Genomic DNA, 17,066 nt, shown 5'->3' on the forward strand with positions numbered 1-17,066 from the left:
TGGATCCTTGCTGATTTTATGAGATCTATTCTTTCACAGTCGCTAGCTGCCATGTTGTCTTCAAGGTCTGAGATTCTAACTTCAGCTTCATTCAAGTGGTTTTCGTAGCTCTCAGTGGTAGCTTTGTTTTCCTGGAAGTCTCTTAGAATCTGGTTCATGTGTTCTAAGTCCTTTCTATATTTTTCATTGAACGCTTCTGACTCTCCTTTGTTCTTCTATTTTCTTATATATTTCTTCTTTAGACTTTTTGAGCATTTCCTTCATTATTCTTGTCATTTCACTTTTTGCCTGAGAGATTATTTCTGATCTCATCTCTTCTATGGCCTTATGGAGTTGTTTCTTTGGTTCCATTGCAATCATTTCAGCTATTTCAGGCATGTGTTTACCAAGTTCTCCTATGTTGATGTCTCCTGGACATGTTCTGATTGGGGTGGAGTTCTGGGATTGTGTTTTAGTCTTTCGTTTTGACATGTTTGCTACCAGTTTCCCTCTTCAGTAGCTGCTCAGCCAAGACCACTAGTGTCCCTAGTTTTCCTGTTGTTCAGGTTTGCCCCTGGTTGACCTCTGAGTAGTGCTGTTTAGTCTCGGATTTTCCGGCAGTTTTTAATTTGTATGTATTTATCCTTGTTCTCAGACATGAGCACTTGTGTCAGTTGATGGCCGACCCTCTGATCCACCGTCCCCTTGCAGTTCAGGGCACGTGCACTACCTGACTCAGGTTGGACTGGTGTGACAATCCCGGTCCAGTGGACCTATGTCCGCAGGCAGTTTAGGGTACAGGCATTATTCAGACACAAACTGCAGGGTCTACAGTTTGTGAACCACCTGAATCTATGTCTCCAGTCAGTTCAGGACACATACAGGAACCAGATGCAGCTCAGATGGGTAGCAGTCACAGACTTCCCCAGCCTTCGACTCGCTAGGGCGTCTGGGCAAAGGCAAAGCACAGACTTGTACCACGGGTCCGGCAGCTCCTGGAGCACTCGCTCACTCAGCCCAGGGTGCGCGGGGGCTGGGAGAGTCTACACGCCCTGCCCCCAGCCAGAGAATTCCCTGGGGCTTCTCACTAAGGACCTCCTCTCTGCTGCGGGTGCAGGGATGGCAGAGACTCATTCTGTAATGTCGGCAGGGTCCTGGTTTGCGTGCTCTGCCCTCAGGGTGTAGATGGGAAATACCTGGCTCTCTCCAGGGTTCCATCTCAGAACCGTGGCGGTATGGGCTAAGCACAGACTCGAACCCACGGGTCCAGCAGCTCCCAGAGCACTCAGTCTCTCAGTGCAGGGCGCGCAGGTCTCAGAGCTTGTTTTCTATGTTGATGCTTGCCAGTTTGTTATAATAAATAGCTTTATTATTAGTATTGAGGTTTCCCTAGAAGATGTCTGTTCTTCAGGGATTTCTTCTAGGTGCAGGTGCTTTCTTATAGCTATCCCAAACCCTACCTTCCCAATTTGTAAAGGATGCAAAATTATTATTTGGCTCAGGTCCAAGTCCATTTGTACTGGGCTGTGGTGGTGATTATGACCTCATACAATCACAGCGTCATCATACAGGGGGGAAGAAATGTTTATCACATGTATAATATCCTGGCTAAAGTAGTACAGTAAGTTATAACAATAGTTTCAAATACAGCTTAACTACTGATAAACTATGATAACCATTAATCTGTTACCTCCAACCACAGGAGAAAACTTTAGTACTATATAACAAAATCAAACATATATTGTGCACTTATATGCAGTGATTTTTTCCCCTTAGTCAGGTGATTTTACCCCTCTGGGGGGGGATGCAGTGTTAAGATGGGTAGGGGATAGGTTAATATGATGAGTGAGGTCAAATATAGTAGAGTCAAGCGTGGAGATTAAAGGATGGTCACCCTAATTTTGGGAAACTGGAGGACACAGGAGGGAAAGAATGAAATAGAATACAAAGGAATAGTTGGAAAGGGCAGAGACAATGTTTACTCACTTCAAAGTTTAAATTCAAGAAGTAGTTGAGGAAAGAGAGAAAGAGGATCTATACAAGAAAACAAAAAGGAAAATTAAGAAACCTAAACATTGAAAAAAGAAGGAAGAAAGAGGATGAAAAAAGAAGAGAGGAAAAGAAAGACAAAGGAGACCAGAAAAAGAAAGAAGAGAGAGAAAAAAAAACCCTAAATACAAAAATAACTACGGAATACAGAACAAAACAAGATGACATCCAACCTGACAGGAAAGGAATAGCCAATCAGACAAACAAGCGAGAATGAAAGTAAAAATAAAATACCTCTGGTGTTTACAGTTCTGTGACAGCATCCATATTGAATCCCAGAAATGTGCTGGGTATGGAGCTGATCTTGCCCTCTGGATGTGGAATCTGGGACTGGACTTCTGTTGGTAGAGTTCTTCAGAGTCCAACTGCTGGCTCCTCACTATTACTTTAGACACTTCCATGTTGCTGATCTCATTGATTACTCTGCCCTCCAAAGACGTGTGAGTGCCCTTACGTCCAGGGCCCAGCTGTTGTCCTGGGTCTCTGGTCTTGGGACTCCAGTCTATCCACCCACCAAAGGCGTGGGCTCCCTGTCTTGGAGGTAAGGGAGGAATCGCAGAACAAAGTTTCACAGTCCTCTCACAGACCCTGCTGTCCCAGAGATGGACCCTTTTTCTTTAAATTTTGAGAAAAGATCTAGCTAACTCACTGAATTACCCAGGCTGTATTCAAACTTATGATCTTCCTTTCTCATTTTACAGAGTGCTGGGATTACAGGCATCCATCACCATGCCCACTTCCAAAATATTTTTTTAAAGATATATTTATTTATTTTAAAATCTTCAATTTCTTTCAGTGAGCAGCCAGGTTCGAGAATCTCAACCATAAGAAATAAATCTACATCATATTTGGTTTGTACTGGAACTTTGTCATATATCACATTGATTCAAATGTAATGCTGACTACAGTTGTTAATCTTTTGGGTATAGAGTTATATTTGTTATACCAGAGCCAGACACAGACATTGGTGGAAATTAGGAGAGGGAAATTTAAAGTTAGTATTTCTAGGGAGAGATGAATTGTTAACAAGTTTGACGTGGATTTTTGACTGTCAGCCACTTAGAGGAACAGTTACTCATTTTCATTTCTACCCCCATTGCATTGGGAATGGCTTTTAGTTATGTACTAGATAAAATCTTAAGGTAAACTATGGAAATTAGGTCAGTCTTCATTGATGACTTTTGAACAGTAGAAAAGGCTGAAAAATCATAGGCAGTTTTGAAGAATCACTCTTTTATTTTCCAGTAACCAAAAATACATCTTGTCTAAAGAAACGTGTTCCCACTATATTTTTTTCTATCAAAGGAATTATCTCACTTTGTCTTTCTTTGCCTGACTGAAAATTAGAAATTGTTGTTCCTCTTCTAAAAAACTAAGTGGTTTTTACTCATAAGCAGATTGATTTTTTTTTCCTTTTTAGAAACATACCTTCTCCACTAAGAAACTATTTTAAAGCCTTAAATAAACCCAATTTAGCAAAGTCAGAGCTAGCACCATGAGCAAATTAGTCATAATAGCACCTTATATGGTCTGGGATATTAGTGTTGTAGGTTTCACAGAATCAGTCTAAAGAAGTGCTCTTTACTGTTTTAGGATATGTCACATTTCTGTTTCCAGCTTCTTGCTTTTCTGGGTTTCTATCAGGCCAGCTTCTATGCATGTATTTTATACAGTACATCAACACTTCTAATCCTCCTGTTCCTGTCAAACTAGTTGCCTTTCCATATTACAGTTTGAGTTAAACAGATTCAATATAGGCATAAGTAAAATGAAATTCCTAGTAGAATTTTCCTGAGATCACTGATTCTGATTTATGTATTCTTCAGTTATCGAAGACCTCCCCTCATTCAATTCTTTTTTGATGCAAAGTCCCAGTTTGGAGTTGTATCTGACCTTGAACTCATTATGTAGCCCAGGCTGGCCTTGAACTTGCGGTAATCCTCCTGCCTCAGCCTCCTGAGTGCTGGGATTACGGGCTTGTGCCACCATGCCTGGCTCTCTACTTCGTTCTTTTTCTTCATAGTAATTTGGGGAGCTTTCTACCTCAATATACTCCCATTCTTTGTTCTTTAGTGATCTCCCAGAGTTCTGGGATTAGAGGCACAACACCTGGCTATGGTTTTGGTCTTATTGCTTTTGTTTTCGTTGTATATTGTATGTTAATAGGACTTACCATATTGCATATAAGTGAATGGATTTCTACTGTACCACATACAACTCTTATCAGAACTTGTGAACTCTAGCAGCAAATTTGGCAACTATAAAGGGCTAAGGAATATTTTGTGATTATTTATGAATTATTTAATCACTACTGGTATTTTGGTATATTTTCTTACATTCTTTTCTATTCATGTATATATATTACATATGTATGTTTATATATATTATATTGATATTTATGTATATATATTTTAAATAATGCTTGTTATTATATTATGAGCATTTCTTAATGCTTTCAAATATTTTTCAAATATGTGATTTGAAGAGCTGAATAATGGACCATGTGAATTTACCCACACTTATCTAAGCATTCCCTTTCAGTTAACCATTTAAACTATTTGTTTTCTACTAGTATAGGTAAGTGAAAAAAATTTCTATAACTCATAAAACTCTGTGGACTTCTCTGACAGTTTCTGTGGAATAAATTCCTCAGAAGAGAATTACTTGGTCAGTGGTTAAAAATATTTTTAAATTACTGCATTGCTACAGATTTTTTAAATGCCTTCTAGAGAGTTACCAATTTATATACAATGGCATTTGGTGTGTTTTGCTATAATACATTTTGTCTGTTAAGGTCCCTAGTGTTTGTCTCCTTAATGATTTTCTTAGAATAAGCAAGTGAGAATCACTTTTGGATTCTCTTGCAAGAAAAGTAATCACTTTGGAATAATGATGTATCATAACAACCGGCTCATAAAGTCCTTTGAGAAGGTGGGATGCCAGGTAAAGGTGAGTGTTTTCTTTCTTTGTCACAGAAGACTAAAAATTATAGGAAGAGAGTTTAAAATGTGTAAAGGGGATAGATTCATTAATGATTTTTATTTCCATCTCGTATGAGTTGTTAAATTCTGATATTAGAATTCTGTTTTACCAGTGAGCCATCTTGTATTAAAAAACTCCTGCTACTTTTCATTCTTCAGAGATGTTAACCCAGGAACTGCACTAAAATGTATTTTCTAGGTGGCTGTTAATAAAAGGAAGAGTTAGAACACCAGCAACTTTGCCAGCTGCATCAGATCCTTAGTTGTAAGGTAGCTCTTTCTATTATTTTAGGGAGATAATAAAGAATAATAGAAGGTGACATAAAATTTGATGGTGAAGACCAGCTTTGAGTATGGGATGTTCTACTTATAAGCTATGTCATTGGATAAATCATTTAATTTTCTCTGAGGCTCAATTTTCCTACCTGTAATATGGAAACAAGAATATTAATTTTGCCAGGTGTGTTGGCACATGCCTGTAATCCCAACACTTGGGAGGCTGAGGCAGGAGGATCACCATGAGTTCGAAGCCAGCCTGGGCAACGTAAGTGAGTTTAAGGCCAACCTGAACTACATAGTGAGACCCTGTCTCAAAAAAAAAAAAAAATTGAATCTTACCTTTTTTACCTCAGAGCTTACAAAGCTGAAAGATTTAACTGGTATGTTATGTACATGTACCAACTCTCCATGAGGAATGTAATGTAATGCAAACATGTACTAAGAAAAATTTGAAAAATAAAATGATTTAACCGGGATAAACTACAACAAAATATTTTATAAACCAAACTATATAAATGTTACCATTATTTTAATGGTTAATGATAATCTAAAATAGTAATTTCCACAAGTATCCCTTTCATTCCTTACAGATTAGATTTCTAAAGCACAACAAATGATAGATTGCTTTCTATTACATAGGACATTTATATAAGGTCCAGGATAGCTAATTTTTGGTGTATCTTGATTTTTTTTCCTCGTTATACATCTTAGGACAACTCATGTTTGTGTGACAGTCTACAATTATACCTTGATTCAGTTCCTTACATTAAAGAATTTAAAAAGTATTTTAAATCCTCTTGTATCAACTATCAATAATAATCACTGCAAATCTGAATCTCTGGTAGTTGTTTGGTAGCCTGTATATATGAGGAACCCTTCTCCACTGCTGGTGGGAATGCAGACTGGTGAAACCACTGTGGAAATCTGTTTCGAGATTCCTCTGAAAACTAGGTCTAGAGGTCCCATTCAACCCACCTATTCCCCTGCTGGGTATTTTCCCAGAAGATCTAAAAACATCATATCACAGTGATATATGTGAACCTATGTTCATAGCAGCGCGATTTGTAATTGCTGAAATGTGGAAGCAACCCAAATGTCCATCCACCGAGGATTGGATAAAAAAATTGTGGTACTTTTATATAATGGAATATTACTCAGCTGTAAAGAAAGATAAACTTGAGGGCTTTATAGGTAAATGGTTACAACTAGAGACCATACTCATAAGTGAAATAAATCAGACCTGCATGTGCAAGCACCACATTGTTTCACTAGTGTAAAACCTGAAAGAGTTAATTTAAACTAGGAGGTATGATAGACATTGTGAAATGATAGGAAAGTACTCAAGGGTAAGGGGCAACTGGGATGTGGGAAAAGAGAAGGGAAAGAAGGAGAAATTTTGTATGTATGTATATGCAGGATAGTTAACATAGTTGTTCTGCTGTCTTCTATTTCTTTGCTGAAAGAAACTGTCAATGAGTCCTTGATTGATCAATGTTGCATGTCTCTATCTGTTTTCATGAGAAATCACTTTAAAGATATCAATATGTAATACAACAAGCATTGTTAATTTCCTACCACTTTGTTTGTAACTCCATATTGTCTGTACTGTTCTTTTGCTAATTTGTAAAAGGTTGTCTGTCTGTTAATATTTTCCTCCTTTTATTTTTAAAATAAAAAACAATAGGTAGTGTGACAGCTTAGTGTTCACATAAAATCTTTAAAATTTTTTCCAGATAAAGTTTTATTTCATTTCCTTAGAAGAATAGTATATAATCTTGATTTTAATAGCAGCCTAATTCTTTATTCAAATGGGAAGTCTTAGAATATAAAGCAGATGAAAGTGAAGGTCATGTGACTGAAGTAAAGAGAGTTAGTAACCCTTAAATAATCGTAAGGATTTGTGAATCATTGGAAATCTCTGCTCTAGAATTTATTAGTTTCTGCTTCCATACAATACTTGCAAATGTATTGAAGTACATTCTGAGTATTTCTCTAGGTCTTGAAAGTGTTTGCTTGCCTATAAACATCATGTAACCTTTCTATTATTGTTTGGAATAAACAAGAAGTGCCTTCAGGTAGTCAACAGTAATGTAAGTGTTGAATTTAATATTTCTCTTCTAAGCCAACTCATGGAGAAGGTATGGGAGTAATTGGAGTCATTGAGTGCAACTTCCTAAAGCCTGCCTATAATAAACAAGACTTTGAGTACACCAAGGAGTACCGGTGAGTCACTGCCAACCTGACGTGTTTTTCATAAATTTGTTCAGATATGATTCTATTCTTTGAAACCTCTACAGTCATCTCTAAAAACCAGCTAAGTAACTTAACTGAGAAACTTGAGCTCTAGTTTTCAAGATTAGAAATAAAATTATTTTCTTACTGATATTTGATCTATGAGTCCAGTTGAGATAAATATTACCTTTATAAATTATAGCAAAAACATAGGAGTCATTTGGTAAAATAAAGAGCCTTATTGATTTTAATTTAAAAATATGAGTGGATCTGAAAATACTTAGTGTGTTGGGGAATATTTTTGAAGTGTGTTCAAAAATTTTTCATGACTCCAGTGAATAGACGTAGAAGAAAGTATTGAAAGAGCAAGAAAGATGTGTGGGGTTTTTTTGTTTGTTTGTTTGTTTTGTCCTTTTGAGACAAGGTCTCACTATGCAGTTCAGGCTGGCCTTGAGCTCACTTTGTAGCCTAGCCTTGTCTTGCAGTGATCCTCCTGCCTCAGCCTCCCGAATGCTGTGATTACAGGCGTGCACCACTACACTTGGCAGATGTGTGTTTTCATAGGAGCATTTTGATTAAATAGGGAAGACAAAAAGCAGGTTAAGAATCAGAAAGGAACTTGACATTGCATCTGAACCAGTAGCAATATTTTTATGAGATTAAAGAAGGAATTATGAAAGCCAAGTTAGAAGAGATTTTTTAAAGAACTTTATGGGAAGGAAGGATCATTCATTCCTTCTTTCATCAAAAATTATGAGATTCTGCCTGTATATCAGGTATGAAGGACACAAGGATGAAAATTAAGAGTCTTTGATGCTTATGAACAAGTGTGGGAAGACATATACCATATGAAACTTAAATATCTGTTAAATAATTTTGTTAATGAGGCACATATGCAAAATGAGGAGAACTTTTAAATATACCGAAAGGAATCAAGGAAGGCTTCACAAGTCAGATTATATTTGAGTTTAAACTTAAAGGAAAAGTTGAAGTTTTCTAAGTGGATAAATAGGAGAAGAACATTCTAAGTGGAGGGAAATATATGTAAGGCCAGAAAAAGGCACAGTGTGAATAAAAGTCATCAGGATAGTTGATATCCTTTCTTTGATGTCACAGTAGAAAATTTTTTTTTAGTGTAGGAGAAAAGTCATTTCCTAAATCTCTTTTTGTGTGACTAAAACCATAATAAAGTTAGTTAAATGTTATACCTTGATTTATCTGCAACCACAAGAACTCTAGGTTTAGTGTTTGACAAAGAGATAACTATTTGAATGGCAACCACAAATTAATTTCAATGTAATTGGGTTTTGGCCTTTCAAGCTATTCAATTGTTATGACACCTAGGTGCCCTCAGTCTAAATAAATTGGTCATTTAAATATGAGTCTGACCCATAATGGAGATCTTTTACCAGCACTTGACTCTTAAGAGTGCAAGTTTATAAATGACATTGATTTAACAGAAGTCTCAGAGCCATGTCATTTTCTTTCTCTTGAGCAAAAGGAGTAGTGAACTTCAGATGTTTACCTAAATAATTAAGATTTGTTGAAATTTAAATGTTAGATATTAAAACAAATTTTTTTTTGGTCTTTTTGAGATGGGGTCTCACTATGCAGTTTAGGCTGGCCTTGAACTCACTTTGTAGCCCAGGCTGGTCTCAAACTCACAACGATCCTCCTGCCTCAGCCTCCTGAGTACTGGGATTACAGGCATGCGCTACCATGCCTGGCTCTAGATATTAAAAATTATTTAACAACAGAGGGCTGGGGATTTAGCTCAGCGGCAAAGCGCCTGCCTGGCAAGCGCAAGGTCGTGAGTTCGGTTCCCGGTACCAGAGAAAAACCAAAAAAAAAAAAAATTATTTAACATATTTCTATATCATCTTTGCCACCCTACCACTACATGTCTACATTTCAAATTCTGGACATATTAGACCCTTGGTTTTTGATGTCTAGTTTTAGTATGATGAGTTTATGGTCATTGCCAAGTATTCTGAGAAGATACTCTAAATACTCTATTCAGTTAAATATACAGGATTTCTGGCTTAAGAAGCTTACTCTATGCTACACAGTTTTTTGAAAGTAAAGAACTAATATACTACCCTGCACGCATTCTTTTGGGGATGATAAATTTGCAGAATTCTTACCTAATCCTAGTATTATTGCCCCACCTCTTTTTGATTCTGGGGATTGAACCCAGGGTCATGCATATGCTAGGCATGCACTCTACCACTGAGCTACACCCCCAGCTCTATTGCTATTTTATACTCAGGGTTTTTTTTACATAAAATGAAAAGGTATTTAGATAAAAGTATGGGAATTTGAGAGAGGGTTTAGAGAAGGTTGTCTGCTATCACAAATATCCTATGAGTATTATGGATATCAAAACTCTAATAAAAGTTGCCAGCCATCATAGTGCTTGAGTATCTATAAATAAATCATCTCTATTATCATTTTTAACACTTAAGGATATCAGATTTCAGCTATAGTTCTCAAGTTTCAAAATTAAAATATTTTTAGCATGAACTTTATCATAAGAAATACATATTAGTTGAGCACCCCACTGTTATATAACACAGTAGCTAGCCCTTGTAGAATTTTCCAGAGAAACTCAAGACATAGTTGCTTTCTTTCTGATAATAGATTGGTCTACGGCCATACCACCCTGAATGCACCTGATCTCATCTGATAATAGATTGTTACATATATGAAACAAGTTAGACAGTAATAAATGACTCTGATCATTCAGAACTTAACAGGTATAGTATAGGAAAAATGCCCTTATAGAAGAGGATAGGTTTTAGGTAAAATTATGCCTTTAGATATATCTTAAATGATACCAGGTTTAGAGAAAAGCAGGAAAGGAATCCCAGGATGGAGTTCTAGCATGACCTAAGGTAGTGACAGGAACTCAGAATGTTATCACTATGAGAGCACGGACAAAGGAATGGAACGGGAGTGAAGGGAAATCAAGTTCAATGGACAGAGTAGAGCCAAATCGTAGAGCATGAACTGGCGAACATTTTCTGAGAAGCACCAGAAAGTAAATATTTTGAGCTTTGAGGCCATAGGGTCTTTTCCACAACCACTCAGTTCTGCCATAGTATGAAAGCAGATTTTAACATTATGACAATAAGTAAAGAAATGAGCATGGTTGTGTCCATACAATTTTGTTCACAAAAACGGGCAGTGTGTGGGATTTGCCTCAAGGCTGTAGTTTGCTGACCCTTGTCCTAAAACCACAATTCCTAAACTATGTGGCAAGTTGCATACAATGAACTCACAGGGAAGCCATGATATATTTTACATTTTTCTGGGAAATAGAGTGAGACTCAGCTCCAGTCTATGAACAATAGGAAAGTTCTTCTGTTGTAACAAATTGTGACAAATGTAGTGGCTTAAAACAGTACTAACTTACTGTCTTAGAATTCTGTAGTTTGGAAGTCTGATGCAGATTTCCTTGTCCAATTTCTAGAGGCTGCCAGTATTGCTTGGCCCAAAGCCTTCTTCCTCCAACTTAAATGTCAGCAATGATAGGTTGAGTTCTCCTCACATTGTGTCATTCTGGTGACCTTGCCTCTTGTCATCACAGCTCCACTAATTCTGACTCTTCTGCACCACTCTTTCACTGTCAAAGAACCCTGTGATCTCAGTGGCCAATTTAGGATAATCTTCCTATTTTCAGATCACCTAATGAGTAACCTTAATTCCATCTGCAATCTTAATTTCCCCTTGCAGTATGACCTAACACAGTCACAAGTTTCAGGGGTTAGATCATCACATCTTTGGAGGACTGTTATTTTGTTTACCATAATTCGCCCTCTGATCTCCTAAGATTTACTTTGCATATGTTAAATGTGTACCCCATCCCCAGATACCAAAAGTCTCAACCTATTACAGTGTTAACTGAGAGTGTAAAATTTCAACTAAAAGTCATCAGCTCAGAAGTTCCAATCTTATTATTTAAATCACATGTTGGTGATACTATGAGCATGACGATCTTGGAGTAAAATTCCTCTCCATCTCTGGATATCTCTCTTCCACCCTTTGTCCCTCTCTCCCTCCTTTCCTGCTTTCTTTCCTTTCTTCCTTCCTTCCTCCTTTCTTCTTCCCTTGCTTCTTTCTTTCTTTCTTTCTTTCTTTCTTTCTTTCTTTCTTTCTTTCTTTCTTCTCTTCTGTACATTTTACACCTACACCTAAAATACACCTAAAATAGTGGGACATGATACCATTTCCACATATTCCAGGTCAAGTAGAGAGAAATGGAATGGAAAATAAAAGGAATCACCAAGCAGTTTCAAACATCCACCTAGACAAATTCAATTCTATTTTAAAGATGGAATTTCAACTCTGGGGCTTGAAGCTCTGTCCTCTGGGCTTATGTTTTCACCCTCAAAATCATATTGCCTTGTTCATGAGGTTCATGTGTTTACAGCTGAGTTTCATTAGTCTGTTTTCTGATTGTAGAACTGTGAAGGTCCAACAGACTCCTTTCATTCTGTACTGTCCCATACTTTTCAGTCCAATCTAGGAGAGTTCTTGTGCTTATACCATTCTCAAGAACCTTGTGGGTCTTCCTGAGTGTTACAAATATTCCCACTCTCCGCTAAGAGACTCAACACGTATTTCCTAGATAATATCTATTCTTCTTTTCAGCTGAGATAGCTGTGGAGATCTGAGTCATGTGCTTAATCTTTTCAAAAAACCCTTTTTGTGAATGAATACTCTGCCGTTTTGACCTTCATGAGATATTACCAAAAGGTTGTTCAACCCCATGTGTAGCTTTTTCTATAGAGCATACTTTCTTGACAGTCTCCAAATTTGTCTTACTTTTTTCATTGCTGAGACAATACCCAACATGAAAAGTGAAAGGAGGAGAGATGTATTTTGTTTTTTTTTTTTTTTTTTTTTTGGTTTTGGTTTTTCTCCGGTACCGGGAACCGAACTCACGACCTTGCACTTGCCAGGCAAGCGCTTTTGCCGCTGAGCTAAATCCCCAGCCCCCGAGAGATGTATTTTGGCTCACAGTTTGTAGAGGCTTCAGTCCATAACTGGCTGACTCCAGGGCAGGGTGGCCTGGCAGAGGGGCATTGCAGAGAAGAAACAGTCCATGGTAGACCAGGCAGGAGGGATCGAGCAGCAAGCTACAAGCCTTCCCTTTTCTTTTATCCCATCTAGCCTATAAGTGTTTTGGGTGGTACGAGGCACACTCAGAGTGGGCCTTCCCATTATCCAAACCCAGAACTATGCTAAATCAATTTAGTTACCACACACCCTTAATCCTAGTATCACACCCTTAGTCCATAATCACACATCCTAGATCCATCCCCATCAAAGAGCCCCACCTATGAGTGCATGAGGTTTTGTGGGGCACATCTAGATACAAGCCATTACAAAATTATAACATCTTTTGGAATTTAGATGGGCTGAGAGGCCATGCCTATAAAACCAGCACTTGGGAGACTGAGGCAGGAGGATTTCTGAAAGCTTAAGGCCAGCCTGGGCTACAAAGTGAGGACAAGGCAAGCCTGAACTGCGTAGCAAAACCATGTCTCAAAAAGACAAAAAAAAAAAAAAAAAAAAATGGGCTGAAAATTTTCCAAATCATCAATTCCTGCTCCTTTTTGTTTAGCAGTTCTTCCTTTAGTTTATTTCTTACCTCTTGTATTTAACACGAAGAACCAGAGAATCCCAGCCCTTCAACACTTTGCTTGAAGATCTCCTCACTTAAATGTTCAGTTTCATCATTTACAAATTGTTCTTCCTGCACTACTGTAGAACACAATTCTAATAAGCATTCTACCAGCTTCCTTCATTTTCCAATAACATGTTCTTCATTTTCTTCTGAGACTTCATTAGTAATGCTTTTAATATCCATATTTCTAACGGGCTGTTTACAATGATTTAGGCTTTCTCTAAAGCAATTTGTGTTATTTCTACTGTGCTTCTCCATTTCCTTCTAAGCACTCACCAGTGAAATATTTAACATCCACATTTCTATTAACAGTCTGTTGAAGTCAATTTAGACTTTTTCTGTCATGCTTCTCAAAATTCTTCCTGCCTCTGCCAGTTTTCAGTTCCAATGCTGCTTCCAAATTTTTAAGTATTTGTTACAGCAGCACCTCATCTGTGGGTACCAAAATTGGCTATATTCTTTTCATTACATAATATTTTTCTGAATCTAACTTTAATCCATTAACATTTAAAGTACTCGCTTAAAAGGAGAAACTTCCATCATTTTTCCATTTTTTTTCTATCTGCCTTACAGCTATTTTCCCCTTCACTTCCTAAATTTCTGTCTTATTTTGTGTCTAGCTGATATTTTTGTAGTGAAATGTTTAAATTCCATTCTCATTTCCTTTTCTGTATATTCTATAAAATTTCTCAAAAATGCAAAAGAAAAGTTCTAGGTCTGTAACTTGAGGGAAGGATATAAAAAAGAGAAATATTGGTAGGTTAGGGGAAAGTAAGAATTTATAGGAAAACTGATATATGATTATTTTAACCTCTGTAGTGAGAATCTAATTTAATATGAGTAATTTGGAGGTAAGAAGAGATTGTCTTATGAAGATAAGTGGTCTACAAAATTCTTGAAGAATGATCAAGAAGGTGAAAAGATTTTTTAAAATTCTACATTCTGCTGGACATGGTGGCACATACCTATAATCCCAGATACCTGCAAGCCTGAAACTAGCATCACAAGTTTGAGGCCAGCCTATGCAACTTAGCAACCCCCTAAGTCAACATAAAATTTTAAAACAGCTGGGGATGTAGCTCAGTGGCAGAGCACTGGCCTAGTATATGTGAGGCCATAGATTCAATTTCTAGTACTGCAAAAAATAAACTCTGGTTTTTAAATTCACAGTGTTCTAGGTGTGTATAGATCTGCATTGAGTTGTAATCCTGGGCTGTAGAATTAAATATTAATTATTAATTAGAAAGTTAACAATTTTTTTAAAAAGAAAGTTATTAGTATTAAAAGTAAACTCATGTTTTGACTTCTACACATTATATTTCTTGTTGACCCTGAACCTACTGTTGTTTGAGAAGAGAGATAAGAGAAAAGTCCAAGAGCCGTAAGTCAGATGTATCCTCTGATGGTAGCTGTTGTCTTAGTTACTTCCTCATTACTGGGACAGAGTACCTGACACTCACAGGTTGAAAGAGGAAAAGTTTATTTTAGCTCACAATTTGTAGAAGTTTCACTCCATAGTTGGCTGGCTCCAAAGCAGGGTGGAATGGCAGAGGAGAAACAGTCCATAGCATGGCAGACAGAAAGGCAGCAAGCCTGCATTCTTTCTGTCCCTTTATATTCCATCTAGGCTACAAACCTATTGATGGGTGCCACCCAAACCCAGGGTGGGACTTCCCCCTTCAGGAAATCCATTCAGCCACACACAAAAATGCTACCCTAATCCAACGAAAGAACTAATCCAGATATCACAAACCCTAGATCCAAACATCTCTAAAAAGCCCCACCTATGAGTGCATGAGTCTTGGTGCAGAGGAGGGCACACCTAGATAGAAGCCATAACATTTCACCCCTGACCTCCAAAAGACTCATGTGCATCCCTTTATGGGAAATGCATTTAGCCTATCTCTAAGAGTTGCCAAAGTCTTAATTCCAAATTCTCCTCTGAGATTTAAGGCAAACTCTTAGCTATAAACCTCTGTAAAGGATTACCTCTGTAAATAGATTTACTGATGAAAAGAAAATTAAACACTTGCAACGTACAATGGCACAAGATAAACATTACCATTCCAAAAAGGGAGAATAGAAGGGGATGGGATTGAAACAAGACTGAAATCCAGCAGAGCAAAAAATAAATCCTGTAGTTCCATGTCCAACACCTGGGGCAATCTGCACCAAGTTGTGAACTCCAAAGGGCTTGAACCCATGTGACACTGCCAGTGGTTGTAGCTCTGTGGCTTTCTCTTGGCCTGGCTTTGTTTACTCTTTGTGGCTTTCCTCAGATGATCCACATTCCCGGTTTCTCCAACTTTCTGGAGTCTCCACTGCACCTTTAGCTTCACACTCACAGCTTCACACAATGCTGTCACAGGGGATACTCCCTGATCTCCCAGGCCTTCTTCAGAAATCTGGGTGGAAGCATTCTTAACCCTACAACTCTTGCATTCTGCATGTACCTAAAGCCAGCACCATATGGATGACACCAAAGTCTGCTGCTAGCTGGAGCTGTAGCCAGGCTTCTTTCTGTCTTGGCTGTAGGGGTTGAGTGCCTGCATTGCCGAGCACTATGAACCTAATCCTGAGGAACAAATTCTCTAGGTCATCACCATTCTGGAACAGAGTGCTTAGGGGATCTCTTCTCAAAGCATAGTCTTTCACTTTTGAAACTTTGAGGCTGCAAGGGGTAGAGTCCTGTTGCTTCTTCTGATACCCTCAGGCCATCTTTTCTATTGTCCCCCTCTGAAATACTTGGCTTTTTATTGTGAATCTTTTCAGGAACTGAGGCTGTTCCATCTTTGCAGGCCACAACTTTACTGGAGTTTTGTTTCTGGCAAGATTCAAAATTCTTTAAATCATTCTGCTAGACCCTTTGCTCTTGATTCTCAACATAGATCTAGCTTAAAACTCCCAACAGTAGTCATGCTACCACCTCAACATTAGACTTGAAATTTCTTCTGCTAGATTAATTCATCTCTTGTCCTTATTCTTAGTCTTCCATAGTTTCTCCATATACCAGCAATATGTAGACATTTTCTGTCAGAACATAACACACATGATCTGGAGTCCAACTGCCAGTGGAGTTTTTCTTCCCAACAGAAATTTGAGTCTGGTCTTTACCAGCAGCATTTCTATCAGCATTCTGGTCTTGTGAGCTCTGACTAGAGTCAAGTTCAGCTTACAGCATTGCAGGGCTGCTTCTTCAGCAGGCATCTCCAAACCTTTCCAAACTCCACGAGCCAGTTACAAAGGTTTCTGAACCACATAGTCAGGTAGTGTTACAACAACAACCCCACTTTTCTGATACCAAAAATCTGTCTTCATTACTTTGTCATTGCTGGGACAAAATACCTAGCAATCACAAGTTGGAGGGAAGGCTTATTTTGGATCATATTTATAGAGGTTTCACTCCATAATCAACCAACCCCAAGGCAGGGTACCATGGCAGAGGGGTATGAGAGAAGGTAAACAGCCTATAGCATGGCAGACAGGAAGGGAGCAAGCCTGCCTTCTTTCTGTCCCTTTACATTCCATCCAGGCAATAAGCCTATTGTTTGGTGCCACCCACACTCAGGATGGGGCTTGCCTCTTCACTAAATCTATTCAGCCACACTTAGAACTATGCTAATCCAATTACAAGAGTAATCCAGATATCACACACCCTTAATCCATATTCTTACACCCTAGATCCAACTACCTCTTGAAAAGCCCCACCTATGGGTGCATGAGGCTCTGGGAGGACATCTAGATACAAATTGTAACAGCTGTATATAGTAGAATGTTGAAGGGTGTTTTTTTTTCCCCATTAGTGTTGTTGCTCTTGTGATCACCATTTGGATGCAGAAGCTACAGACATATTA

At 38.0% G+C, this 17,066-nt stretch overlaps 1 protein-coding gene across 1 annotated transcript in view; it reads left to right on the forward strand.

Annotated features, from left to right (window-relative positions):
* Positions 1–17,066, forward strand: part of Morc4 (MORC family CW-type zinc finger 4) — a gene marked incomplete in the record, with an annotated part of 67,141 nt that overhangs the window by 27,287 nt on the left and 22,788 nt on the right. Inside the window, 2 exon segments of the mRNA XM_013504554.1 lie at positions 4,858–4,977; positions 7,411–7,511. Coding sequence (XP_013360008.1) covers positions 4,858–4,977; positions 7,411–7,511 — 221 coding nt within the window.

The sequence above is a fragment of the Chinchilla lanigera genome, unplaced genomic scaffold, assembly GCF_000276665.1.
Source record: "Chinchilla lanigera isolate Chin_1 unplaced genomic scaffold, ChiLan1.0 scaffold00089, whole genome shotgun sequence".
In the NCBI taxonomy this organism is placed as follows: domain Eukaryota; kingdom Metazoa; phylum Chordata; class Mammalia; order Rodentia; family Chinchillidae; genus Chinchilla; species Chinchilla lanigera.